At 50.0% G+C, this 27,335-nt stretch overlaps 1 protein-coding gene across 3 annotated transcripts in view; it reads left to right on the forward strand.

Moving 5' to 3' along the window:
- The first annotated feature begins 10,682 nt into the window (after nt 1–10,682).
- The window catches only part of NUP210 (nucleoporin 210), a 100,702-nt gene continuing 84,049 nt past the window's right edge, over nt 10,683–27,335 (forward strand). For all 3 annotated transcript variants that reach the window (XR_013830290.1, XM_079935070.1, XM_079935071.1), the window contains exons 1-3: nt 10,683–12,499; nt 22,491–22,627; nt 24,378–24,509. Coding sequence is in view for 2 of the 3 variants with exons in the window: in XM_079935070.1 (XP_079791196.1) it covers nt 12,327–12,499; nt 22,491–22,627; nt 24,378–24,509 (442 nt within the window). In the remaining variant the exon portion in view is untranslated. The remainder of the gene's footprint in view (nt 12,500–22,490; nt 22,628–24,377; nt 24,510–27,335) is intronic.

Below are 27,335 nucleotides of genomic sequence, written 5' to 3' on the forward strand. Positions count from 1 at the left end.
TGGACACTCTTCGAGAAGCTAGCATGTTCTGCCTAATCTATCATGTTTCTTTAAAAAATTATTATTCACAGTTTTCCAGTCATTGGTCTAAAGACCATGAAGCTATTTTAAGCAGGAACATGGTCCATTTCCCTGACTGAAAAGAAATAATTACTATGTATAAAACAGATAACCAACAAGGTCCTACTGTATAGCACAGGGAACTATATTCAATATCTTACAAAATCTATAATGGAAAAGAATCTGAAGATAGATATATATGTATCTAGCTGAGCCACTTTGCTATACACCTGAAACACTGTAAATCAACTATACTTCAATAAAAAATATAAATACATGAATAAACAAGATCAGATTTTTTTAAAAGAGAAATAATTAAACCAACTAACAAAATGCTCTTGTCCTGGGGTGTGTGGAGTGTTCTAACCTCACCTCGATCGCAGCCCCCAAATACAGGAACATGCCCTGGGGCCAAGGTCTCAGTCAGACACAGTGGTGTCATGGGCACCTCACTCCACATCTCTGGGTCTCGGTGTCCTCGCCTGTAAGATGACAGTGGGCATAAAAGCGTGCATTTGCTGGGTCTCTTGAAAACACTTTCCCAATTCCTGTGTCTTGTGCTTTGATATTTAGTGAGGATGGAAAGATCACAGTTGACAGTGGCATCTGGAAAGTTAACAGCTGAGGTGCAGGCAGGGTGTCATTTTCTTCTGCCCAGGAGGAAAAGAACATGATATTTGAAGCCCACGTTTCTCAGGACGTCAACTCTTTAGCATCCAAATGCAGCCCATTTTTGCTGAAAGACACACAGAGTTCTGTGACAGGCAAACGTCTCATCCCACCTCAGGGATGAAAACTGGCATTGGAAAACAACAGAGCTCTTCACAGCAGCTCCTTTTAAATCTCTTTTAATGACTAATATCCTCATTTTGGTGTGTGCCTGAACTGACCTGAGCAAAATCAAACTGAGACTAATTAGTGTGGAAGAGATGACACACGTGGGCCCAGTTCCTGTTCTCATGGACACCTCACACTCAAAGTAAGAACGGAATGGGAAAAGAATTCTCATTTTTAAAAAAACATGTCGGGACTTTCCTGGTGGTCCAGTGGTTAAGACTCCGTGCTCCCAATGCAGAGGGCCTGGGTTCGATCCCTGGTCAGGGAACTAGATCCCACACACCACAACTAAGAGCCCACATGCTGCAACTAAAAAAAAAAAAAAGATCCCACATGCCACAGCTAAAGATCCCGCATGCCTCAATGAATATCGCGCATGCCACAACTAAGACCCAGTGCAGCCAAAATAAATAAATATTTTTCAAAAAACAACAAAAAACCCCCACATGTCATTGGAAATATCCTTAGCACTGGCCTGGACGTCAGGAGAACTGGGTTTTAAGTGTTATTCTACCAACCAAGTGATCATGTGACCTTTTAGAAGCCACTGGCCTCGCTCAGTTTCCAGATCTGTGAAATGGGGTTGGTTTTACTTGCCTACTATGAAATAATAGGAAATGTGTAATTGGTCTCTGCCCCCAGTTCGTGGCACAGAGCTCCTAAAGCCCTTCTAATTTCTAGGAGCATCATTTGTTCTGATATTTGGTCCTTAACCCTGGATCCTTACACAGAGCTCTTAAATCCCTTGGGATTCCCTGGCTGATAGGAGGGTCTTTTTTTTTTTTCTGGCGGTACGCGGGCCTCTCACTGCTGTGGCCTCTCCCGTTACGGAGCACAGGCTCCGGACGCGCAGGCTCAGCGGTCATGGCTCACGGGCCCAGCCGCTCCGCGGCATGTGGGATCTTCCCGGACCGGGGCACGAACGAGTGTCCTCTGCATCGGCAGGCGGACTCTCAACCACTGCGCCACCGGGGAAGCCCTAGGAGGGTCTTTTGTTCTCATGAAGTGAAGAGAAGTTGGATTTAGTCTCACAAACTTATCTTTTTTCCATGAGATAATAATGGTAGGAGAGAAAGTAAGAAATCTCAAATAAAGATGACTTCTGCTGTTGGGACCCAGGGCAGGCCACCCCCAAATATGCCTTAATGGCATAGTAACTATCTTGAATTAAAGTTCCTTAAGACATAGCCGATACGAGAGGGGCACTGTGACGCTCCTCTCTGTCTTCCTGAAAGCAGGAAATAAATTTCTCATGTGAAAGGTCCACGCTCTGCACTTGGAGGTAGAAGGACACCCTTATTGCCAGAAATAGGGAACTCAGGGCCGCGAGTCTATACAAACAACCCGTTACTTCTTTAATTTACCACTCCAAACCCAAACCCTGTTTAGTCTTCCCTAACTAAGTACCCAAAGCCTAAGTTTCTTTTTCCTGTCAATTCCTCTCAAATTTGTTTCTTTGTCTAAAAAATATAAAAGCTGCTTGCTTTGGCCACTTCTTAGGTCCCATTTCTATGAAACCTCTATGAGCACAAATTAAAATTTACTTCTTTTTCTCCTGTTCATGTGTCTTGTGTCAATTTTATTATTAGTTTCCCTCCGGACACTGCCTTTCTCAATCATACAAGAAGCATTCAGGGCCCACGTGGTAAAAATGGCAGGAAAGACACCTTCCCCCCAGTTAATTAAACCTTGAGCTCATTTAAGTTTCTTATGGGTGCAAAACCACAAAACCTAAATTATCCAGTCAAGTCAGGTTATGACTTAAGGACATTATAGTTCGTCCCAGTCTAACGTGTACCTTTGTAATGTAAATGTTGTGATATTGTCAACAGTTTAGCTAAACTTACCTGGCTGATCTGTTGAATGATTAAGTAAGCCTGCTCCTTGGGCAGGGAGACTGGAGCATCACACAGAAAGTTGCCCTCCCTCTGATAGGTGTCTCAGGTGGAGGGCAGACAATCTGAGGGCTGCTGCAAGGTTGACAGAATAACTGTGGCTCCCCCTTCAGTGAACATATGGGAAGTTAGGGGAAAAACAAAATTCCTCTTGATCACTGCGTTGGCGAAGCTGTACGTGAAATGAATTTCCTACCGTGTATTGGTTTCTTGGGTGTGAATTTTTTTTATGTATAATGTAAAGCTGGCTGGCGTGTACAAAAGGGAGTGGTGGGGACTGTGGCCAGAAGGGAGTGGTGGGAACTGTGGCAAACTGGGGAGGTCACAAATCCTTCTTTTATAAGTGGCTGCCGCTCATCTCCAGCATGTCATTGCTGTGTGGAAATATAAGCCCAGTGTTGCCAGCACTTCTGATGCTTTGAAAGAAATTATAAATCTAGATTTTATATAAAATAGCCTGATTTTTAAATATTGGGAAACAATTCAAATTAAAGAAATCTGGGTAGTGTTTTTTGTCCGACGGTTAATAGGGCCTCCTTGTGGAGTGAATACTTGACCACTTACCGTGCTAAGCACTGTCCTAATGCTACATGTGTTATTAATGGAATCTTTGTGCCTTAGATACCACGAGGAGCTACATGTTATCAATGAAGGTGTAACTAACTAACTTCTCAGGGCCACGCAGCCAGTAGGGAGCAGAGCCAGCATCTGACCAGCATTTGCAAAGGCCTCAAAGCCAGCTGTGCCCAAGGTGGGCAGGAGGGCCGCCTGCAACGTGAGGGTGCATTGTCCACAGAGATTTTGAAAACAGTAACAAGATGGCCTGAAGCTTGTCTGGTTTTTATGACCATCACGCACAGGCAATATTAAATAATGTCAGTGATAAAATACACACTGTGTATTTATTATTCAGCACACGGGGATAAAATACACAAATCCCCGCAAACTTCTGTAGGTTTAAGTTCTAAAGAATTGCTGTGGCTACTGTTAAGGGGTTTAAAAAAAATTTTTTTTTTTTTAACTGTGGTAAAATTCACATAACATAAAGTTTACCATCTTAACCATTTTTTTTTGCGGTACGCGGGCCCCCCACTGTTGTGGCCTCTCCCGCTGCGCAGCACAGGCTCCGGACGCGCAGGCTCAGCGGCCATGGCTTACGGGCCCAGCCGCTCCACGGCACGTGGGATCCTCCCGGACCGGGGCACGAACCCGCGTCCCCTGCATCGGCAGGCGGACTCTCAACCACTGTGCCACCAGGGAAGCCCCATCTTAATCATTTTTAAGTGTGCAGTTCATTAGCATTAAGTATGTGTGTGTGTGTGTGTATATATATATATATATATTTAAATTGGAGTATAGCTGCTTTACAATGTTGTGTTAGTTTCTGCTGTACAGCAAAGTGAATCAGCCACACACATACATATATCCCCTCTTTCTTGGATTTCCTTCCCATTTAGGTCACCACAGAGCATTGAGTAGACTTCCCTGTCATTAGCGTTACACATATTAACATTATTTTGCAATCAATCTCCAGGCATTTCATCTTGCAAAACAGAAACCCCATACCCATTAAATACCACTTCTCATTCCCCCTCCCCTAGCCCTTGGCAACTGTAGGGGAGGAATATTTTTCCTCTACCCTTCTAGGTTCTTTTGGCTGGTCTGTTCATTAAATTGACATATGACAGGTTAACAGGAGAAAAACAAATTTCTTGTCATACTTATGGGAGCCTCACATAGACATGAGAGGTTCCAAGACAGGCAACGGAGGCTTGTGTGCCAGCTGAACTAAGGTGAAGGGCTAGGGCTCTGGGGCTCCAGGGGGAGGAAGACAAGTCACAGGAAGCTGGGAAGAGCAAGTGCTCGGTGAACACACGTTTGTCAGGCCCTGCCAAACGCCCAGCTCATCACGCCAGCCCACACTCTGTGGTTATCTCTGGTGGCAGCTCCGTTCCCTGACCATGCCTTCTAATTCTTTTAGGCAGTTAAGGGAGGTACACAGCTCTTCCTGAGTCTTTTGGGCCACGACTGTCTTCAGTTCAGAATGATCCACATGTGAGAGTGGCACGTTTTGGGGTGGCATATTCTGCTCCCCTTCCCAGCTACCGTCCGACTGTCTCTATGAATCTGACTGCTCTAGGGACCTCATATAAGTGGAATTTTTTTTTTATTTTTCTTTTTGTGACTGGCTTATTTCACTGAGCATAATATCCTCAAGTTTCATCCATATCGTATCATGTGTCAGTACTCCCTTCTCCAAGGCTGAATAATATTCCATTGTGTGTATGCCTCACATTTGGTTTATCCATTCATCTGTTGACGGATGCTTGGGTTGCTGCTATCTTTTGGCTGTTGTGAACAGTGCTGCTATGAACATATCTCTTTGAGACCCTGCTTTCAATTGTTTGGGTTCCAGAAGTGGAATTACTGGATCATATGGTAATTATATATCTTTTTGAGGAACCTCCATGCTGTTTTCCATAGTGGCTGCACCATTTTGCATCCCCACCAACAGTGCACAAGGGATCTCTATTTCTCCACATCTTCATCAACATGTTTTCTGGTTTTGCCTTTTTTTAAAAAAAATAGTAGCCATCATGATGGGTGTGAGATGAGATCTCATGCAAAAGTCATTTGCATTTCCCTAATGACTATGATGTTGAGCATCTTTTCATGTACCTATTGGCCATTTGTATATCTTCTTCAGAGAAATCTATTCAAGTCCTTTGCCCATTTTTTTTTTAATCGGGTTATTTATATTGGTGTCGTGGAGTTGTAGGAGTTCTTTCTATATTTGGATATTAGCCCCTTATCAGATATGTGACTTGCAAATGTTTTCTCCCGTTCTGCAGGTGGCCTTCTAACTCTATTTATTGCATCTTTTGATGCACAGAAGTTTTGAAGTTTGATGTGGTACTATTTATCTCTTTTTACTTTGGTTGCCTGTGCACTGTTGAATTTTAATAACATATAAACATTAAAATTACACACTTTAAAAATGTATGCTTTACACACAATGTACTGTACATGGATGTTAATTCTGAAAACTCTTAGTTACACAGTAGGCCCCATACATATGGATTCGTGTTTGTTTCCAGAGTAACTTTTGGAATCCTGTGAATTTGCCTCAGACACAGTTCTTGTCTCCAGCCCCCACCACAGTACACATTTCTGTGCCTAAACAGTAGATCCGAAATGATCAATGATGGCACCGTGATTGTCAAGACAGAGAAAACGACTCGTGTTATTGTTATTCAGCCATCCTATGAGCCCACTTATGATTCTTACCTGGTTTAAATTTTAAGACAGTGAAACAGAGTGCAAACTGTAAGGGGTAATATTTTTGTTGCTTAAGTGCAAATCTTACCTTCTACTTGAACTATTTTACTGAATTTTCATATTAGATTAAGAATAAAGATTTCTTCTTTGTTGCTATTCTCATTTATTAAATGGACCAGTACACTCTGGTATTATTTATTATTGCAACAGGCCAATATGTCAGTATACGTTTTTAAAAAATGCATTAATGTCATTAAAAATTATTAATCTATTACCTTTCCCTTTTTGGCTATTAAGTAATATTTATTTTATTTTTTTAATTAAAAACTTGCTTTTGCTGGCTTGCTTGTATATACAAAGCTCAATCAAACAAGTTTTAAAAAGTTATTTTTTCCCAGCCATTATTATGTTGCATTTAATGTTTTCTTTGTTTTTGTTTTTGTTTTGCCACACCACATGGCTTGTGGGATCTTAGTTCCCCCACCAGGGATTGAACATTGAACCCAGGCCCATGGCAGTGAAAGCACCCCAGTCCTGACCACTGGACCGCCAGGGAACTCCCTCATTTAATGTTTATTACAGAAAATAATTTTTTCTTATAAAGGAGTATTAAAAGAAATCTTCCTTCCTAAGAGGTTTGATGAGCTAGGTGCGACACTGGAGGTATGAAATAGCCATTTGGGGAGCCAGGGGTAGGACGTACCCTCCTCCAGTTCTGGTGGCCTAGTGATGTCTAAGGACTCCTGTGTGTCCCTCCAGGGCTGCTGGTGTCAGACTTAGCCGGCTGGGATAACACCCGTGCCAGAACTTCTAAGGGGGCCTGACGGTATGAAGCTGCAATCAGCTTATCCTGCAGCCACTGTCCCATAGCGATGCCTTTGGGGACGAAGGGAGTAGGTGGGCGAGGATGAGGTGTTCAGTGGTCCGGGGGCAGCTAACTGGCCGAAGCAGTCCCCGACTCCGGCAGAGAATGGATGTGGCAAGTGGAAGAAAGCCGTCCTGAGTGAGAGTAGAAGCACAGATAGAAACTGGATCCTGTGAGCAGGCAGCATGTCTGCGCATTAAAGAAAAGCAGCGATTTCTGTAATTAAATGGCGCCATTATCTTACACAGGATGAAGTTCGGGAAAGCATTCTGCCAAGGCTGAAACTGTTCCCGTGCTCCCAGACGTTTTCTTATTTTTTATTTCCCCAAACGTTGAGGTTTCCAGCCCAGAGACAGTGCTAAAGGCCTACAGTGGGACCCCCCTTTCCTCAGTCCCCAGGGACCGTGACCAGAAGGTAGCTGCGGCCTTGTGCGGCAGGGAAACCACTGCTGCTGGGCTGGGTCCTGCATATGGGGTGTGCTGGGTGTGAGTGAGGGTGCTCTAAAGAAAAACTCTTACTCCAGCAGAAAGGGGCAACACAGACAATGCCGGGAGGGAAAGAGCGCGGAAGGGGGAACCTGGACATTAAAAGCTCATTTCAAGCCATTGCCGTGTGAACCTTACGTGGATCCTGATTCTGAAAATACAAACTGTGAAAAAAAAGCTACGATGTTTATGAGACACTTGGAAGTTTGAACTCTGCATATTTTATGACTGAGGAATTATTGTTCATATTTTAGATGTGATAATAGTATTGTGGTTAGAGTGTACCTCTAAAACGGTCCTTATCTTTTAGAGGTAGGATGCCTCAGATTTGTTGCAAAATGATACAGGTGAGGGCTGGGGTTGGCTGCAGGCGCATGGTCACGGGACTGGACGGTCATGCCTGGGGCTTCAGTATACTATTCTCTCAACTCTTGTGAATGCTTGAGCTTCTCCACTGCACAATTTAAAAAATCTATTTGTTGCAAAAAGATGGTAGGGCTTCCCTGGTGGCGCAGTGGTTGAGAGTCCGCCTGCCGATGCAGGGGACGCGGGTTTGTGCCCCGGTCCGGGAGGATCCCAGATGCCGCGGAGCGGCTGGGCCCGTGAGCCATGGCCGCTGAGCCTGCGCGTCCGGAGCCTGTGCTCCGCAACGGGAGAGGCCACAACAGTGAGAGGCCCGCGTACTGCAAAAAAAAAAAAGATGGTAGATATGTTCTAATATGACAACATACCACTAGGAGTAGTTCCTTGCCTTTGAAATTCCTTCTCAACCCTTATTCGCTCAAGAAGAAAGGCCCCTATCGTCCAGTGCTTGGTCCTCTCCCTCTGAATGGTGAGAACAGGCCTGGGGCTCTGAGCCTTTGACAGGAAACAGTGTCTCGTGTAACTTAACGGCATCCCTTTGTTTCGTTGTATTTATTTTGTGGCTACTTCTATTTTGGCAACAGATACTGTTTTTCTACTTACTGGAGTGACAAAGTTTCCTTTTTAAATATATGTAAACACTTTGATTTAAAGACAAATAGGAAATAACAGCACAGATGGTACTCAGATACTGTAAGGTTTCTCCAAGCGTGGAAGTCACCGATACAAGTCATTTTCCTATCTCATTTTATTTATCAGGTAGACAAATCTGGGGTCTCTTCATCCCTGAGGGTCTCTGTGCCTGGGGCAGCGTGGCCTGCTCAGGCCATGCCCACTGTCTCCCTGACTCTCAGATATAGCACTTGATACCCAGAGAAGGCGCCCAAAGGCAGAGAAGGAGGGTGCTGCATGGACCCCGGGGCCCCGACATGGTCCCTTACCAGGCTCACTGGCAAGTGAAAATGGGGGGGGGGGGACAGAGTTAAGGACAATATAAAGAAAGGGAAACATCTCAAATGGGAAAATGTTCTATCCATCATTTTGTTGCTTCCCATTCGTAGTGTTTTGCTGGGGAAATTTCCTGACCGCCTTAAATTAAAGCATACAGGTGGCCAGCAAGCCGTGTCCACCCAGATTATTTTGTTAGGCCTGTTTGTATGTTTGCTTTTTTGTTTGTGTAAGTAAACTTTTTTCGTTTTAGATAACTGTAGATTCACATGCAGTTTTAAGACATAGAGAGAGGGCTTCCCTGGTGGTTAAGAATCGCCTGCCAATGCAGGGGACATGGGTTCGAGCCCTGGTCCGGGAAGACCCCACGCAACTAAGCCCGTGCACCACAACTACTGAGCCTGAGAAGCCCGCGCACCGCAACGAAGAGTAGACCCTGCTCTCCGCAACTAGAGAAAGCCAGTGCGCTGCAACGAAGACCCGACGCAGCCAAATACAAATAAATAAATAAAATTGATTCTTTAAAAAAAAAAAGACATAGAGAGAGACATATTTAAGACGTACAGAGAGACTCATGCACCCTTTTCCCAGTTTCCCCCAATGGTGACTGCTTGCAAAACTATAGGACACACAGGGAACTATATTCAATATCTTGTAATAACCTACAATGGAATAGAACCTGAAAAAAATATATATAAATGAACCACTTTGCCGTACACCTGAAATGAACACAACATTGTAAATCAACTATACTTCAGTTAAACAACAATAAAAACCCATAGGACATTGCAACCAGGATTTACCATAGACACAGTCAAGACAGAACATTGCCAGCCGCACAAAGATTCCACATGTTGTCCTTTTATGGCCACATCACCCCCCACCCCTATCCCGTCTGGCCCTCACCCACTGTCAGTCACTCACCTGTTCTCCAGTTCTATAACGTTGCTTTTCAAGAACGTTATATGAATGGAATTATGCCGTATGTAACCTTTTGCGATTGGCTTTTTTTCCACTCAGCATAATTTCCTGCAGATTTGAGTTGTCCAGTGTGTCAACAGTTTGTTCCTTTATTGCCGAGAAGCATTCCATGGTGTGGATGCACCCAGTCTGTTTAACCACCACCTGTGGAAGGACCTCTATGCTGTTTTCAGTTTTGGGTTATTAAGTTTGTTTGTTTGTTTTGCGGTACGCGGGCCTCTCACCGCTGCGGCCTCTCCCGTCGCGGAGCACTGGCTCCGGACGCGCAGGCTCAGTGGCCATGGCCCACGGGCCCAGCCGCTCCGCGGCATGTGGGATCTTCCCGGACCGGGGCACGAACCCGCGTCCCCTGCATCGGCAGGCGGACTCCCAACCCCTGCGCCACCAGGGAAGCCCCAGTTTTGGGCTATTATGAATAAAGCTGCTTTGAACATTTTATGTATGGGCTTTTGTGTAAGCATACGTTTTCATTTTCCTGGGATAAATGGCCAAGAGTGTGCATGTTTGTTTTTAATAAATCAATTGCATTCATTTACAGTTGAGCTGTTTCATCTACAAATCCACATTACTGATTTCTTCTCAATAATCAGAAGATCCGGAAAGATGGGGCCATAGGGACTCATGATCCTAACAGGCCAGATGGGCTTAAGATCCCTGATACTCCGCCTAGTCCTTTGTATTTATTTACCTGCTGGGCAAGGCTCTTGGTTTGCCAATTTAAGTGGGCATAATTGGAACATGATAAGTTATATCATGAATTTTTTTTTTTATATATCATGAATTTTAACTGTATACACACAGGTATTTGCTTGTATATGCATAAAATCTGTCTGGAAGTATACACAAGCAGAAAATACTGGTTGCCTCTGGGAGGGGTACTGGGTGAGGGGTAGTAAGGGGGAGTCACTTTTCCTATGAGCCCTTTTGAGTCTTTTTTAGCTTAAACTCATCTGTTATTTACTAAAAAATGAATCAATAAAACATGCAAACAAGAACACTAAAAATTCCTCACAGATACCTGCTCTGAGGCTGCTTTGTCCATACAACTCTTGTTTCTTTAGACAAGAGAACCCATTGGAATTTCCCCACCCAGGGAAGAGCCCAGCTCCAAGAGATCTCTGGTCTGGGGCCTTTAGGCTTTGAGGGTGATCCCCAAACAGCCCTCCTCACCACCCAAAATCTGGATGACCCCTGAGGGGCACGCTCAGACCATCTGGGCCTCTCTGAAGGCTAGTGAGGTGTCTATGCCCAGCCCAGGGGCCACCTCCTCCAAGAAGCCTTTCCCAGCCTGATTGAAATTCAGCTTCTCCCTCCCTCATCAGGCAGGGGCATCCACGTGCGTATCCGGTTACAAGCCAGGGCACACTTCCTGGACCCTTCACACAGGCTGGGCCCCAGTGCACTTACCCCGCCTCTTCCTGACCTCCCACTAGGCTGGGCCCTCCCCGCAGCAGATTAACATCTTAAAGGCACTGGTGCACAGGGTACCTGCAGAGCTCACCCCCTCCTGTAATTCGTAACAAAGACAACTACAAACCTAGGGCACAACCTGTAAAGTGAATTTAAGATTTAGGGTTTCTGCACGCACAATTCAGTGATGCTGAACGTTCTCTCTTTCTCTCTCTCTCTCTCTCTCTCTCTCTATGGTGCGTGCGGGGGAGGGGTAGAATATGCTCTGGCAGCGTTGGCGCCTTAAATCTGCCTTTTGGGTAACCTCCTCACGGCTTCCGGAAGACAGTGGGTGCAGCGCAAAGAAGGGCTTTGGGATCTGAGAGCCTCAGTGTTGCCCTTCGTAGCTGCGTGGTCTTCAGGCCAACTCACCCTGTTTCCTCCTGGAGAACTGGGGATCATGATGCCTCCCTGGCAAGGCCTGGAGGAGGTTGAAGGGGGAAGGAGCACCCACAGGGCCCCCAGGGCTTCAGCAGTTCGTTTGCCGTTGCGGAACTGGGCCCCTCTACTGGATGCCTGGGCCAGGATGCGCTCCGCATTCCAGATTTTCTGGGGGCCTTTGTGTGTTGATGGTCTGAGCTCAAGGTCTCAGGGGCCTGGCGGACTTGTTTGTTGGGCCCTGGCCAGGGTCATTGGCCAGAGGCGCTGAACTGGGCCGAATGAATGGCTGCGGGACGGCTCAGAGGCTCCACATCCGCGTGCAGTGTCGCCCGAGAGTTTGAAACCAAGAGTTTGAAACCAGGGATACGAGTGTGGAGGCCAGAAAACCGTGCAGTGCTTCCCGCGTGGTCGAGGGGCGCCACCGCCGCAGGGCGCCTCATCCCTTCTCCCCCGCCCACGGTGACTCGGGCGCGCGCCCCATTCCACTCACCCAGGCCCGCGTGGCCTCGGGTGCGCTTCCCAGCCCCTCCCTCCGCCCCGTAGGGCCGGGGGCCGGGGGTGGGAGCCCGGGCCCCTCAGTTCCAGCGCTCAGGGCCCGCCGGGGCCCAGGAAGGGGCCCGAGGCCTCGGCCCTCGCCCCTCGCCCCGCCCCCTCCCTCCTCCCTCCCGCGCTTATCACCTGCTGGCCGGGCGCGCGCGGCCGGGGACGGAGGGCACGAGGGGAGCGCGCGCGCGTGCGCGCGCGACCGGGCTCCGGGTCCCGGGAGGTGAAGAGCGGCGAGGATGGTGACGCGGGGCCGGCGGCTGTGGCCGCTTCTGCTCGCGCTCTCGGGGCTGCTGGCGCTGGGCCCCAGCGCGCCGGCGGCCAAGCTCAACATCCCCAAGGTGCTGCTGCCCTTCACACGGGCCACGCGCGTGAACTTCACGCTGGAGGCCTCGGAGGGCTGCTATCGCTGGTGAGGCGCGGTCAGGCGTGGGGCCGGGTCGGGAGGCAGACCTCGGGCGCGGGCGGCCGGGCGGGCGCGCTGCAGGTGCGCGGGCGCGGGGAGGAGGCCGCGGCCTCGGGCGGGTCTGACGGGGCCTGCGGCGCGCGGCCTTCGGGCCCGGCCGGCGCCAGGAAGCCGGGAGCCGCGCGCCCCCAGCAGGCCCGCGCAGCAGGTGCGCCGGCGCGCGCTCCCGGGCGCCGGCTTGGTGGCCGGGCGGCCACTGGCCTGGCGGCTGGTCGCGCGTGATCCGGCGGCGTGCGCGTGGGTCGCCCCTACTGCGCATGGCGGCGCCGAGGCCTCCGCGCTCTCTGGCGGGAGGGGGCCCGCCCGGGAGGTGGTGCGGGCGGGAGCCTTGCTGTCGGCGGGACTCGCGGAGGGCGTGCGACGGGCGCGGCGAAGGGCCAGGGAAGCCCTGCCCGCCCCGGGGCTTCCGGAGGGACCTCCTGCCGGAGGGAGAGGGTCGCACTGGCGCAGCTGGTCCCGGGATGCGCGTCCACGTGGTCGCACGCCTTTCTCGTCCAGGCTCCGGGAGAGGTGGTCAGGGCCCTGCAGAGAGACCTAGGCTGGGGACGCCGCTTTCGGGAGTTTGGTGACCGGGACTCATCCCTGGCGCCGGACTGGTGTGGGAATTGGGCTTGTGGAGAAGTGGGGAAGGTGTGTGTGGGAGTCGAATCAGTCGTTCAGCGTCTTTGGGAGGAACGGAAACCTTTGATGAAAGGTCTTTCGGAGGAAACCCTAGGTGTTTAACAGATGATGCACCTGTTTTACAGATGAGAGATGCAAGGGCATGGTTGGTGGTTCACCCCAGGTTGCCCACAGAGCAGGGTTGCCTTGATCCCTAGCCTCCTGGGGGGACGCAGGAGTTCTGCACCTTTTGTGGGGGATGTGATCTGGGAACCCCAGGAACTAATGAAACTGGAGGTCCGCCGCACCTCACGGTAGCTGGGTGATGTGGTCCAGCCCTTCCATCCTTCAGATGGAGGAGCAGCAGCCTGAAGCGGCCTCTGGGTTCCACTCAGAGCAGGTTCATTCCTAGCAGGGTGCAGGCGGTGCTGGGTGTGACCAAGGCCCTACCACACCTCCCCGCCACCTTGCTGGAGATGAAAAGGAGGGGGTGATCCCCACGCGCTACGCCCTTGCTCCTCCCTTTGGTTCCCTGTTTCAAGGCTAGACAGTGTAACAGGGTGTGATCACAGTACAGAGAGTCCAACACGTGTTAAGTCTGTTGGGATAGTCATCCGTGCACATCCGCGAGCCTGGTGCTGGAGCTCAGACTACCTTCTAGCTTATGTGCATTACTAGTACCTATTTGTGTTCTGAAGGTCACCTCCTGAAATAAGGACACGCCACATCAGACAAATGCATTTTGGGTTTAGAGCCCGCCTCCTCTGGAGGGTCGTATTTCTGGCTTGATATCACATCTTCTCTTTAACTTTTCTTCATCCCTGTCCAGGGCCCTGTGTGGTGTGGGGAGGTCACCTGTTAGTCCACACTTTGCAGGTGACCGTGCTCATTCTCTGGTTGAAGTTGTTCTCTTGATATGGGGGGCAAGAAAGAGGAAGCTGGCTATTAAAAGCAGCTGGCTTCAAATGAATCCGTTTCGGTGTATTTGTATGCTGCTTCCTCTGAGATTCTAGAGCTGTGTTTTTCGTTTCTGAAGTAACAACTTTTTTTTTTTTTTTGACTGCATTTTCTTTTCTGAGAAGAGCTGGTGGATTTTAATTTACTTGTATAGTTTCTGAGGAGGAAGGGAAAAAACATTCCTAATCACTGATGCATCAGAGGGTTTCTAAGTATCTTATAACTTGTTTTGAATCTGACCCATAGCTTTTATTGCAAATGTGTAACTACTTACCTTAAGTGTCTTGGAGCTGTTTGGTGGTTGTGATTTTCCCCTTAACTTCACAGGAAAAGCTTCTGTCAGTCAAGCGTTAGAAATGTTTCCCTTATTTTTAGTGTGTGCTTCCTAGTTCAGTCAGGTATTGCTTTAGGGTTTGAAGAGTCCCCTCTGGAGTTTTAAGAGTGGGCCTAAAGGCAAGCTTTCTATCTGCATTCATCTATACCTGGGAGGAAAATAGCCTCTCCACCTAAGGAGTTCATTGTGAAGTCTGTGAGGTGAAGAACAGAGAAAATGAAAACCTTCCTGGACCTTGGGGGAATTTTTGCTCATCCCTGGACTTTTCGGCCAAGCTCCCACTTTACTGGAATCACTGCGTGCCTGAGCCCCAGGGGCTTTAAGTCTGCTTTTCCTGTTTCTTGATTTTATAGCATCAAATCATCAGGCAACTTTAAGGTCAGGGGAACTGTAGAGAGCATCAGGTTAAAACTGTTCACGTTTCAGTCGGAACCTCAGAGAGGGCAGTGCTCTGGGGGACGCGTATAAGTAGTGACGGTCTTGAGTTTGGGACCGTACCCCCGTACCACCTCTTTCAGGGGTTTGCAGCCTCTGGCGAATTGGCCAGACCTGACTGAACCCCTCCAGTCACAACGAGGGATTGCTGGTTATGTGGCAAACTCCTGATTCTTTTTTGATATTTCATGTTATTGAAAGGGCTCCAAAGCATCTTTCATGAGCTTCTTTTTAAGGCATCCTTTATATAAATGACACGAGAGAGAAAGTTGGGAAAAGGGAGAAAAAGAGAAGTATCCCATAATCTTTTTTTTTTTTTTTTTTGGCCGAGTGGCATGTGGGATCTTAGTTCCCGACCAGGGATCACACCCACGCCCCCTGCATTGGAAGCGCAGAATCTTGACCACTGGACCACCACGGAAGTCTCCCATAATCCTTTGACTGTAACACAGTCAGTCACCATTTTGTTTTCCTTTTGATCACTTATTCCACCCCCCCACCACCACGAAGCTCAAACCTGGTATTCAGGTCGCTTGGGAACTTCCTTCTCTACCAACCACCAGCAAGTGTTAAAGCCCAGCTGTTTTTCTGTGTTGCTTCACGATCTTAAGTTTTCAGTGCCTGGGCACCATGCTGCTGGGTAGATGTTCCATCCTGCTTCCGTGGGTGGTTTTCTTCCTGTTTCCCTTGTGGGTCCCCCCCCAGCCCAAGCCTGCTCTGCCCCTTGACGTGGCTTCCGCCCTGCAGGCCCTGCCTCTGTCATGGGGGGCAGGGAAGGGTGGACCTGCAGGTGGGTGGAGGGAGGGCTGTGTCTTCCTCTGGCCCCACTCACTGCTTCTTTGTACAACCGTCACTTCTCCTTTTTCCACTGTAGCTTTCTGGCCTGACCCTCCCTGTCCCCGGGTTCCCCTGTCCCATTAGACACCCTCAAGATAAAAAATTCATTTCTGGTGCCAACATGTTGTTTCCATTTTTTCTTTTTAAAAAAAATTTGGTAAAATATACATATCATAAAATTAACCATTTTTAAGTGTCCAGTTCAGTGGCATCAAGACATTCACACTGTTATATAACCATTACCCATCATCTCCAGAACTTTTTCAGCTTCCCAAACTGAAACTCTGTCCCCATTAAATGCTAACCCCTCCCCGGCCCCCGGCCCCTACAACCACCTTCTGCTTTTCCTAATACCCTGTAATATCTGCCTGTTTCTTTTTTGGGGGTGACAGTGTCCCCCCCGGCCCCCCCCCCCCCCCCCCCCCCCCCCCCGCCAAATGCAGTAACATTGTTTTGATTCTTGTTTGTTTTTATCGTTACCTGGGATGGCAAATGGTATAGGCTTTCTGTTTACACTAGTGATATAAAGTTTCCTTTTAAAGTATTGTTTCAGGACTTCCCTGGCCAGTCAGTGGTTAAGGCGGGGCACTTCCACTGCACGGAGCGCAGGTTCAATCCCGGGGAACCAAGATGACACATGCCGTGGGGCACGGCCAATAAATAAATAAAGTACGTTTTCATTAAGGAAGAATCAATTTAAAAGAAAAATGTAAGGGACTTCCCTGGTGGTCCAGTGGTTAAGGCTTCACCTTCCAATGCAGGGGGTGCGGGTTTGATCCCTGGTCAGGGAGCTGGGATCCCACATGCCTCGCAGCCAAAAAACCCAAACGGAAAACAGAAAACAGCAGTATGGTAACAAATTCAGTAAAGACTTTAAAAAGGTCCACATAAAAAAAGTCTTAAAAAAACAAATAAAAGAAAAAAGTAAGAAAAAGATACGAAGGTTACTTGGATGTAACCGGATGGGGGGCCGGGAAGGGCGGAAGGTGCAGGTGTCCAGGCAGCTGCCCCGGTGGGTGGCCAGAGACCCAAGTCCAGAGGCAGGGACTTTGAATGTTGCAGGTGGGGATGGCAGAGGGAACCAAATAGCAGAACCAGTTTTTCCGCTAATTCCTTTGCATACTTTGCATGTTATTCCCCACTCACCTGGCAGAACCACATTCAAAACCAGGTCACAGCCTCAGCTCAGTCCTGGGATGCACGGGAAGTGTGCCAGACCTTCTCATCAATGGCGGTTTTACCCAGGTTCAGTAGCATTTAAGGGAAGTTGATGACACATTAAGAAGCAGTATTAAGGCTGCATGTGGGGTAGGGGGTGATTGAGGAGATGGAGCCATTTTTCACTGAGGTCTGGCGGCCTGGGCCCTCGCATGGGCAGCCCCAGGTAGGTGGAGGCCATTAGCTCTGTTTTGAACAATCTGGGTGCATTCACCACAAGGCGGGAGGTGGTGTCTGGACCAGGAGTCTAGAGCCAGGCCCGGCTGAGGTGTTTTCCAGGAATGTAACCCTGGGCAGGTTACTTCACATCCGTGCAGGGGTTTCCTTGTGTATCAAATGGGGGGTTTCAATAGGGCTGTTGGGAGGCAAATAAAACACTTGTGATATGTTTTATTTTGAGCCTGACACATAGTAAGCACATAATAAATGACAATTTTTTTTTCTTTTTAAAAAAATATAGTACCAGTAGTTTGAATGAAATAAGGCCACAAGTCTTGAAGAATTCAGTCAGGGGATTTCATTTGTCTCAACTCTCCTGACTTTCCTGCATGTGACAGGAAGCTCAAACCAAAATAGTTTAAATAAAGCAGGGATGTTGTTTTGGCAGATTTTGTTTCAGGCCGCACACAGGGCTCAGTGATGTCAGCAGGACCTGGTCTCGGGCCTCAGCCGGGTGCCCCCTGGGGTAGCAAGAGGACGGGTCCAGCCCTGCAGCCCTTGTCAAGCCTTTCACGCCGGGTCTGAACACCTCCATCCAGGGGGATGCACAGCCGATCGGCCAGGCCCCAGCCACCTGCCTCCCAGGGTCCAAGGAGCATGGGTGCCCTGGAGCCTCATGGTCTGAGGGTGGAGGGGAGCAGCACCCCCAGAAAAGCTGGGTGCTGTTACTGAGGAGGGGGAATGGAGTCTGGGCAGCCAAAACGCAACACGGGTCCCCTGCAGGAATGACACTCATGTGTGCACGTTTGCCTTGCTTCCTGTTTGCCCAGCGTGTGTGTGTGTGTGTGTGTGTGTGTGTGTGTGTGCGCGCGCGCGCGCGCGCGCGGGGGCGGGGCAGTATATATACCCTGGGTTTGCTCACCTGGGGCCCTTGTCGGGAGCTGCTGTGATCTGGGAGGGGGTCTCGCTGGGATGTGGGTGAGCAATTCGAGAGGAGAGGAAGCAACATGCCCACCAGAACTGAACCGCAGGCTCCCCACCTCCTGTGCAGGACTTGGGGAAGGGTTCTCAGGCATAGAGAGCCCTTGGTGCCTCTCGGTCCACTTAGGACATTTGGTAAAATTAAGTTTATAATTACAGACCTTCTCATAAAGAAAACTCCAGGGCTTCCCTGGTGGCGCAGTGGTTGAGAGTCCGCCTGCCGATGCAGGGGACACGGGTTCGTGCCCCAGTCCGGGAGGATCCCACATGCCACGGAGCGGCTGGGCCCGTGAGCCATGGCCGCTGAGCCTGTGCGTCCAGAGCCTGTGCTCCGCGACGGGAGAGGCCACAACACTGAGAGGCCCGCGTACCGCAAAAAAAAAAAAGAAAACTCCAAGCCCAGGTGGCCTCACTTGTCATTTCTATGAAACGTTTAAGGAGGAAATAGTACAAATCCTTCATAAACTCTTTCAGGAAAGGCAGGAAGAACAATCATTTCCTAGCTCCTTTTTATGAGGCCAACATTACACTGATTGCAAACCAGCCTCAAACATTATAAGCAAAAGAAATTCACAGACGCAGAGTACAAAATTCCTTAACAACATAGCAGCACATCAAATCCAGAAACATAAAAAGGGTGTTGTGTTATGACCAACTGGAGTGGATCTCAGGAATGCAGGGTTGGTTTAACACAAACCAATCAATGTAATTGCTTGAGCAACAATAAACAATTCTTGTATCAACAAAATGAAGAAGAAAAGCCATATAATGGTCTCAATAGGTGCAGAACATTCAACAGTCATTCATGATAGAAATTTGCAGCAAGTTCGGATTAGAAGAGAATCCATAACCTGATAAGGGGCATCTACAAAAACTTGCACCGGGGCTTCCCTGGTGGCGCAGTGGTTGAGAGTCCGCCTGCCGATGCAGGGGACGTGGGTTCGTGCCCCGGCCTGGGAGGATCCCACGTGCCATGGAGCAGCTGGGCCCGTGAGCCATGGCCGCTGAGCTTGCGCGTCCGGAGCCTGTGCTCCGCAACGGGAGAGGCCACAACAGTGAGAGGTCCGCGTACCGCAAAAAACAAACAAACAAACAAACTTGCACCAGAGTCTTATGCTGGGTGCAGTGAGGGCAAGAAATGAGCACGCACGGGCGCTGTCCTCAGGCTCAGTCTCCGAGGGGGTCAGACAAGGAGAAGGATCACACCAGCCATGGTCTCGGGGCCTTTGCCCTCGCCCATGCTTTTGCCCGAACGCCCTTCTCCCAGATATCCAGGGATCCTGTGTCTGCCCCTCCTCCTCACATGTCGCCTCTGAGGGAGGCTCCCTTCACCATCCGGTTGGAAACTACAGCCTTTCCCTCCCCTGCCTTCTATTTGTCCAAAGCACTGTTGTCTGAGATCCCACCTCCACTCAGTTATTTTGTCTATCCTTGTTCTCCTCCCACTAAAACGTAAACTCCGTGAAGGTGGGGATTAATGTGTATTTTGTACCTCGTTGTGTCCCCGGCACCTAGAACGGTACCTGGAATCCTGCACATCACCCAATGAATATGGATTCAGTGAATGAATGAACGAATGGGTGCATTAGGGACCCCAAGAAGGACCAGCTGTGAGAGCTGAGTGGAGGTTGAGCAGGGTCAGGGATGGGTCCGTGGAAGAGTTACCATTTCCCATGAGCCCTCAAGGCCGGGCCGCACAAGAGCTGGTGGGAGGGACGCGAGAAGTGGAGGGGTCAGCATCAGTGGAGGGATGGGGGGAAGCTGGGGGAGGGAGAACTTCAGAGCAGAGGTTAGACTTGAAGTCAGAAGCTTCAGGCTCTTGCCAGTGGTGAACCCTACTTCGGGCCTGAATCTTTGCCTGTGGCTCTGAGGATGTCTGCGGTTGGGGGTAGGGCCCCACCAGGTCACACATGAACGATCACAATCTAGAAGGGCCCATGTTTTCTTACTTTCTTTAAAAAGCAAAGGTCTGTGGTCAGAATCTCGCCAAACACCTCAGGGCCCGAAGCCCTTCATTTAGGCACCTCCTGCTGGTGGCTGAGTTGGAGAGCTTACTATGTGCGACGCCCTGCAGTAAGAGCTTTACATCTGTCATCCTATCTAATCCGCCCCAACCCTTTGCAGCAGGTACCACTTTTATTGCCATTGTACAGCTGAGGAAACAGGCACAGAGAATTGAGGTGGAATCGTTTGCTCAATGTCACACAGCTGGCGAGTGGCAGCACCCTGCTGCCCTAGGCGTTCAGCTTCTCAACAGAGTGAGGCCATGTCACCATCACTGCGTGCGCCAGGGGCCGGGGAGGCCCCTGAAGCTCCTCCCGTGGGCCTTAAGGCGAGTCCATGAGTGGGGAGGGTGGGCAGGCGTGCTGACCACCAGCTGAGGTGCACAGAACGACCAGGTGGGCAAGCTGGAGCAGCTCTCATCCGTTTTGAGCAGCGGCCGTTCGTTTAAACTGGAGACAGAGGAAGGCTCTTCCGGCAGAAAAGCCATTGAGCCCGGACCTGCTTCCTTGGCAGAACGTGATGCTGTGTCCAAGTGACCTGGCCTTCGGAGCTGGTTTCTGGGTGGGCCTCTCAGCTGTCAGCTCTGTGCAGACCCCGCCTTCTCTGAGCCCTGCTCGCTGGACCCGTCCTGCCGCCTGGGCCATGAGCCCAGAGCCCGCGAGGGTTAGGCTGAGGGAGCTGGCGCGGCCCACGTGCCTTCTCCCCCCTTCCCTCCGTGCCTCATGTGGGTCCTCCCCAACCAGTGTGGGGACAGACTGGTTCTGAGAGCTCCAGCTATCAGTGTGAGAGGCCGCTCTGTCCTTGTTTTATAGAAACACTGGAAAATGGCGGCTGATGGGCAGCCCCGCCCCTCACAGCTGTCCTGGGAACGCCACTGTCAGAGTGCTGCCTTTTTCGTGTACCACGTATACGAAAACTTACTGTTTGCTTCAAAATGATTCCTGTTTTGAACATCAGACATCCTCTTCAGTATTAACATGTAGGAGCTCATAAGTTTGATACATCTGTTTTTCCTGAAACAATTAACACTGAATGTGTAGTAATTAAATGACATAAAGAGTCAATTTAAAGACAGTTCATCGGTGCCTCACTGCCCTCTGGTGTTGTGTGCTCCGTACCCTGGGGGAAGCACTCGTGTGGTGGGAGGATTGTCTGATCTGGAGTCACACAGACCTGCCTCTGATCACTGGCCCCGCCACGTACAGCTGTGTGGCTTTGCGGAATTACTCAACCTCTCTGAGCCTCGGTTTGGTTTTCCCATATAGGCCTCCTGGAGGGTTAAGTAATCTGATGGACAGAAGTATTTGGCTCTGGGCTTAACACATGGTAGATAGTTTCTTTCGTTATCTTATTTGCTCTCTCTGTATTGGTCAGGGTTCTCCAGAGAAACAATATGTGTGTGTGTGTGTGTGTGTGTGTGTGTGTATACACGCCTCTGAAGGCTTTCAGGCAGGAGGAACTCCCTCTCATTTGCAGATAAGTCAGCCTTTTTGTTCTATTCAGGCCTCAACTGATTGGGTGAGGCCCACCGACACTGGGGAAGGCAATCTCCTTTACCCAGTCTGCTGGTTTAAATGTTAACCTCATCCCAAAACACCCTCAGACACACCCAGAATAATGTCTGACCAAGTAGCTGGGCACCTCATGGCCTGGCCAGGTTGACACGTAAAATTAACCACCACACTCCCCCAGCACACTTCTGTATTTTAATAACAGTCTCTGGGTGTCTCTGTGTTTGCCAGACATCTGCTTCTGCCTCTCATCCCCTCTCATGTCCGGCGCTCTCTGCCTGCCTCGGGGTGCAGGGTGATTAACCATCGCTTCTGTGAAGAATGACCCATCCTCCCTCTGTGGTGAAGGTGTTTACCTGCCCTTCTGCCCACCTTCCCTGTAACCTCGGCCCCGTGCGCTGGGCCTTGTGCCTGTTGCCAAGGTTCCCGTCGGTGAGCTCTGGGTTTGTAGGGCCTGTTGGGGATGGAGGTTACCGTCTGGGAGGCTGCCGTGTGCCAGGTCCTGCCTAGAGGTCAGCAGGTACCTGGCCTCTCCTCCTCCCCAGGGACTGTAGGCGCTTTTCCCACCAATAGTTATTTCCAGTTCCTTGGAATAGTCCTGTCAGGTGACTGTTGAACATGGAGATGTTTTCCAGTGTCCCGAGCAGTGACTCTCTGCCTGTGTGATATGTTCAGGGCTGGGGTGGGGGTGAGGTGGGAGGGGAGGTCCTCACCCTCAGGATGTCCTGCTCCTACTAGAGGGGCCTCGGCTGCCTGTCTCCTCTGGGTTTGAAGCTGGTGGAGCCTGGCCTCTCTGTCCTGCGAGTCTGGGACAGATGGGGGGTGCTGCGGCTCTGGCTTCCGGTCCCAGCCCTGCCTCTCCGGTGGCTCCAGAGGGTGACTTCTCTTCTTCTCGCCGCAGGTCATCGACCCGGCCGGAGGTGGCCAGCATCGAGCCGCTGGGCCTGGACGAGCAGCAGTGCTCCCGGAAGGCAGTGGTGCAGGCCCGCCTGTCCCAGCCCGCCCGCCTCACAAGCATCATCTTCGCGGAGGACATCAGTAAGGCCTCCCAGTGCGCCGCGTGGCCCCTGGTGGGGATGGGGGCTGAGCGGCTGGAAACACCCCGCTGAGGCCTCGGGCCACAGGGACGGAAGAGCCCATGGCCACGCTTCCCCTTCTCTTGTTGGGTCTGAGGACGCCCATGGAGCTGGGGCTACACTGAGCAGGCAACATGAACCCTGGTCCCTCCTGCCACAACCTTGTCCTGCTTGCCCTCCCGTGGAGGCTGGCTTTCATTTCTAAGTTATTAGTTGTTACCAAAATAACTCTTAATGGGCGTTGATTCAAAATGAAGAAAGTTGTGCAATGTTTCACTTCCCCATATTTAATTTGCCATATTATGGTCATAAGATGCTTAGAAAACAATGAATTTTCTGTCATGCTTTTCCCCCACCTAACATGGTATGAAAAGTTTCCCATTTTATTATAGAATTTTTTTTAACATCTTTATTGGAGTATAATTGCTTTACAATGGTGTGCTAGTTTCTGCTTTATAACAAAGTGAATCAGTTATACATATACATATGTTCCCATATCTCTTGCGTCTCCCTCCCTCCCACCCCTCTAGGTGGTCGCAAAGCACCGAGCTGATCTCCCTGTGCTATGCGGCTGCTTCCCACTAGCTATCTATTTTACGTTTGGTAGTGTATATATGTCCATGCCACTCTCTCACTTTGTCACAGCTTTCCCTTCCCCCTCCCCATATCCTCAAGTCCGTTCTCTAGTAGGTCTGTGTCTTTATTCCCGTCTTACCCCTACGTTCTTCATGACATTTTTTTCCTTAAATTCCATATATATGTGTTAGCATACGGTATTTGTCTTTCTCTTTCTGACTTACTTCACTCTGTATTTTTAATGGCCGAAGACTATTCTTAACCAGAGGTTGTGCTGTAAGCATTCCCGTATGTGAGGCATTCAGATCGTTTTCAGATGTTTGTTTCAGTGTCAAATAGGAAAATAAATAGTTTCATTCGGGGAACAGTTTTGGGTTCCTTCAGGTTATTTCCTGCCAAGGATAGATTCGCAGCTTTACTGGGTCACAGCCTATGAATATTTTTAAGGTTTTTTGATAAATGGGGCTGAATGGCTTTCTCACAAAGTTAAGGGTGTACAAGTAGTTATATGGTGCCTGGAGAATGGTCGGAATGATTTCGTGTCACAAGCTGTTACTTTCTACATTAGAGGATTCTCCAGGTAATGCCATTTATGTGTCTTATTGATGGAGCAAGTAAGAAATCCGTGTAGACGTGCACACTCTTTTTTTACACGATAGTGTAGTTGATAGTCTTATGCAAAAACTGCAGTGTAAACACAGACACACACAAACGCACAAATTCCGGGTGTAATTGCTAATCTCAGGGTAGGGACAGGCGTTCAGAACAGCATCGTCCTTTTGGAGGCTAACTTATCATACCAGAACCCTTGTCGTTTAGCTCAGTGGTTACACTCTGAACAAAACTCGGAAGTCTAGGAAGAGTGTTCTGCACACAGCTTTAAACGCTGGCGCTCGCGGTGGAAAAGTACAAGATGGACAGTGAAAGTGTCTGGAAGGCCGTTACTTCCTGGACGTCCGTGCTGACTCTCGGGCCTCGTGGAGGTCCTGAGGGTCGACTCGGTTCTTCCAGCCCTGTTTCTTGGGGGGGATTGTTGGTTTCCCTTGTCTTTCCCAAAGAATAAGACCACCCAACCTATGAGGCGCTGGAGGTGGGGTGGCCGCCCTCCGGCTGACCCTGTGTTCCCTCCCCTGCAGCCACCGGCCAGGTCCTGCGCTGCGACGCCATCGTGGACCTCATCCACGGCATTCAGATCGTCTCCACCACCCGCGAGCTCTACCTGGAGGACTCCCCGCTGGAGCTTAAGATCCAGGCCCTGGACTCGGAAGGTGAGGCCACTGGCCCGGCGGGCTCTGTTTCTTCCTCTCCTCGTGTGCGGCCTGCTCTCCCCCAAGGCGGGCTGCTCTGGCCAGGGGGGCAACGTGGAAGAGGTCAGGACCACCTCTAAGTGGACGCCAGGCCCGTGGTGGCAGCGAGGCCACGGCCACTTCTCCACAGGGCCTGGAGGCCAGCTCCGTGCCTGTGCACAGCTGGGAGGGGCTCACGGGGTCACTGCTGTGAACAACAGAGGCTCTGGGGTCTGGGGCTGGCTTCCTGATCCAGATTGCAGCCTACGCATGCGCGCGCACGCGTGTGTATGTGTGTGTGTAAGAGAGCACGTCTATGCTGCCGGCCCCACGTACCATCCTTCACTTCATAGCAGAACATTGGCTTGTTCTGGGCTGGGATTCTTTGTGGAAGGTCTGTTCTACTGGTTGGCAGACTGTCTTGGCTGTAACCTGACCTCTTGGTCAAGGAGCAAAGGGAAAATTTGTAGGTTAAGGTTCTTGTTGAAGAAAGTAGGTCAGGCAAAAGGCATCTTCCAGATGAAGGATCTTCTAAAACTTCACATCCAAGCCAGGACTCACCTTGTCTTTGAAATCTCCCCGACCACTCTAGCCCCCGCTGCCCCGGCTTTTTCAAAACATTGTTATAGATCACGGTTTCTCAGTCTAGGCAGGATTGGCACTTGGGGTAGATAATTCTTTGTGGTGGGGACTACCCAGTCCATTTTAGGGTGTTCGGCAGCATCCCTGGCCTCTGTGCACTGGATGCCAGTAGCACCCACTGAGTTGTGACAACCAGAAATCTCTCCAGCCATCGCCAAATGTCCCTTGGGGGCAGAATCAGTGTTTCGAAGCATCTGTCCGAGCCTTCCTTCCGCTCTGTATTCATTCATCGGATAAGCTGCCCAGCTTCTCTGAACTCCCCTCTGATCTGTGAAGCTGACATAATGATGCTTACCTGGTCACGAGGACCTGGTGAGTGAGTGTGAAGGGTCAGCCCCGCCTGGTGTGTGGTGGGTGCTCAGTGCGCTGGGTGGCCATGGAGTGTGTTCTGCCTTCTGGGTCTGCCAGGTCCTGGGGTACTGCTGTGGTGGGGTGGGCGCACTGGGCCTCTGCCCCTAGCGTCTCAGGCCAGGGGGTCCGCGGGTAGATCAGGCCCCACATGCATCCCGGCAGGTGCGGTTTGTAATCACGTTGGGTGCAAAGTGTGAAGGGACCACTGGGTGGGAGAGCAACTCCAGGGGGCTTGGAGGCGGGGCGTGGAGGTCAGGGGTCAGAACAATTTCTTAGAAGGCAGGATGTTTGACTGAGCCTCGAGGGATGTGGGGTCTGCCAGGCGGGGACCCCGTTTCATCCTTGAGACTGAAATTGGAGAGGCCAAGGGACACAGGATATAAAGGGGCCTTGTGTCAGGTGTGGGATTTGCGCCTGGTCTTGAGGCAGAGGGCGCCGAGGAGGAGTTTGTGCAGCGAGCTGATGGGAGCTCACCTGCCCGACGCGGTGGCGGGGGTCATATGCCGCTCACTGGAGCCAGGCGTCTCTGGGCGCCTCACCTGTCCTGACTCGTTTCACTTCCAGGAGCGGAGACTGAGAGAGAACACACAGTGCACACACAGACACACACAGACCAGGCACACACACATCCTAGTCCTTCATTCGCAGCAGAGCCAGAATCTGAGCTCCGGCCTGGTTGGATCCTGGGTTCACTCTCAGCCAGGAGTCAGCACGTGGTTTCCGTGATGGGCTGGGTAGGAATTGTTTTAGGCTTTGCCGGCCCGATCATCTCTGCAGCAACCGCTCAGTTGTGTCAGCGTGGCTCTAAAACACTCACAGACAGTGTGGAATGAAGGGGCGCAGCTGTTCTAATAAAACTTTATTCACAAGAACTGGTGGGCGCTGGATCTGGCCCAAGGGCTGTGGAGTGCCAACCCCTGCTCTTAACCTCTCTGGTCTATTTCCTGTCTTGTCACTTAAAAAATAAAGTTTCGTTTATTTAAAAAATTTTTATTTTATATTGGAGTATAGTTGATTTACAATGCTGTGTTAGTTTCAGGTGTACAGCAAAGTGGTTCAGTTATACATGTATCTATTCTTTCTCAAATTCTTGCCCCATATGGGTTATTAGAGAGTATTGAGCAGAATTCCCTGTGCTCTACAGTAGGTCCTTGTTGATTATCTATTTTATGTATAGTAGTGTGTACATGTCATTCCCAAACTCCCAATCTATCCCTCCCCACGACCCGAGTTTTGTTTATTTTTATCGAGATTTATATACCATGAAATTTACCCATCTAAAGTGTACAGTTCAGGGGTTTGTTTTAAAAGTATATTCACAAAGTTGTACAGCCGTCACCACTGTCTAATTTTAGAACCTTTTCATCACTGCAAACTGCAACCCCACACCCATTAGCAGTCGGTTCTTGTGCTTTTCTCTTTCCGGCCCCTGGCAGCCACTCATCTACTGTCTGTGTGTATAGATTTGCCTCTTCTGGAGCTTTCATATGAATGAATCATACAGTGTGTGGTCTTTGGTGTCTGCCATCTTTCACTGAGCCTGTTGTCAAGGTTCACCCACGTTGTGTCCTGTGGCGGTGCTTTGTTCCTTTTCATGGCTGAGCGATGTTCCATTGTATGGATGGACCACATTTGTTTATCCCTCCGTCAGTTGGTGGACAGTTGGGTTGCTGCCCCCTTTGGGCTGTTGTGAGTAGTGCTGCTGTGAACATGGATTCGAGTCTTTGTGTGGACATAGGCCTTCATTTCCCCTGGGTCTACACCCAGGAGTGGAATTGCTGAGTCAAAGGGCAACTCTATATGTACCTTTCTGAG

The sequence above is a fragment of the Stenella coeruleoalba genome (genome assembly GCF_951394435.1).
Source record: "Stenella coeruleoalba genome assembly, chromosome: 10".
NCBI lineage: Eukaryota > Metazoa > Chordata > Mammalia > Artiodactyla > Delphinidae > Stenella > Stenella coeruleoalba.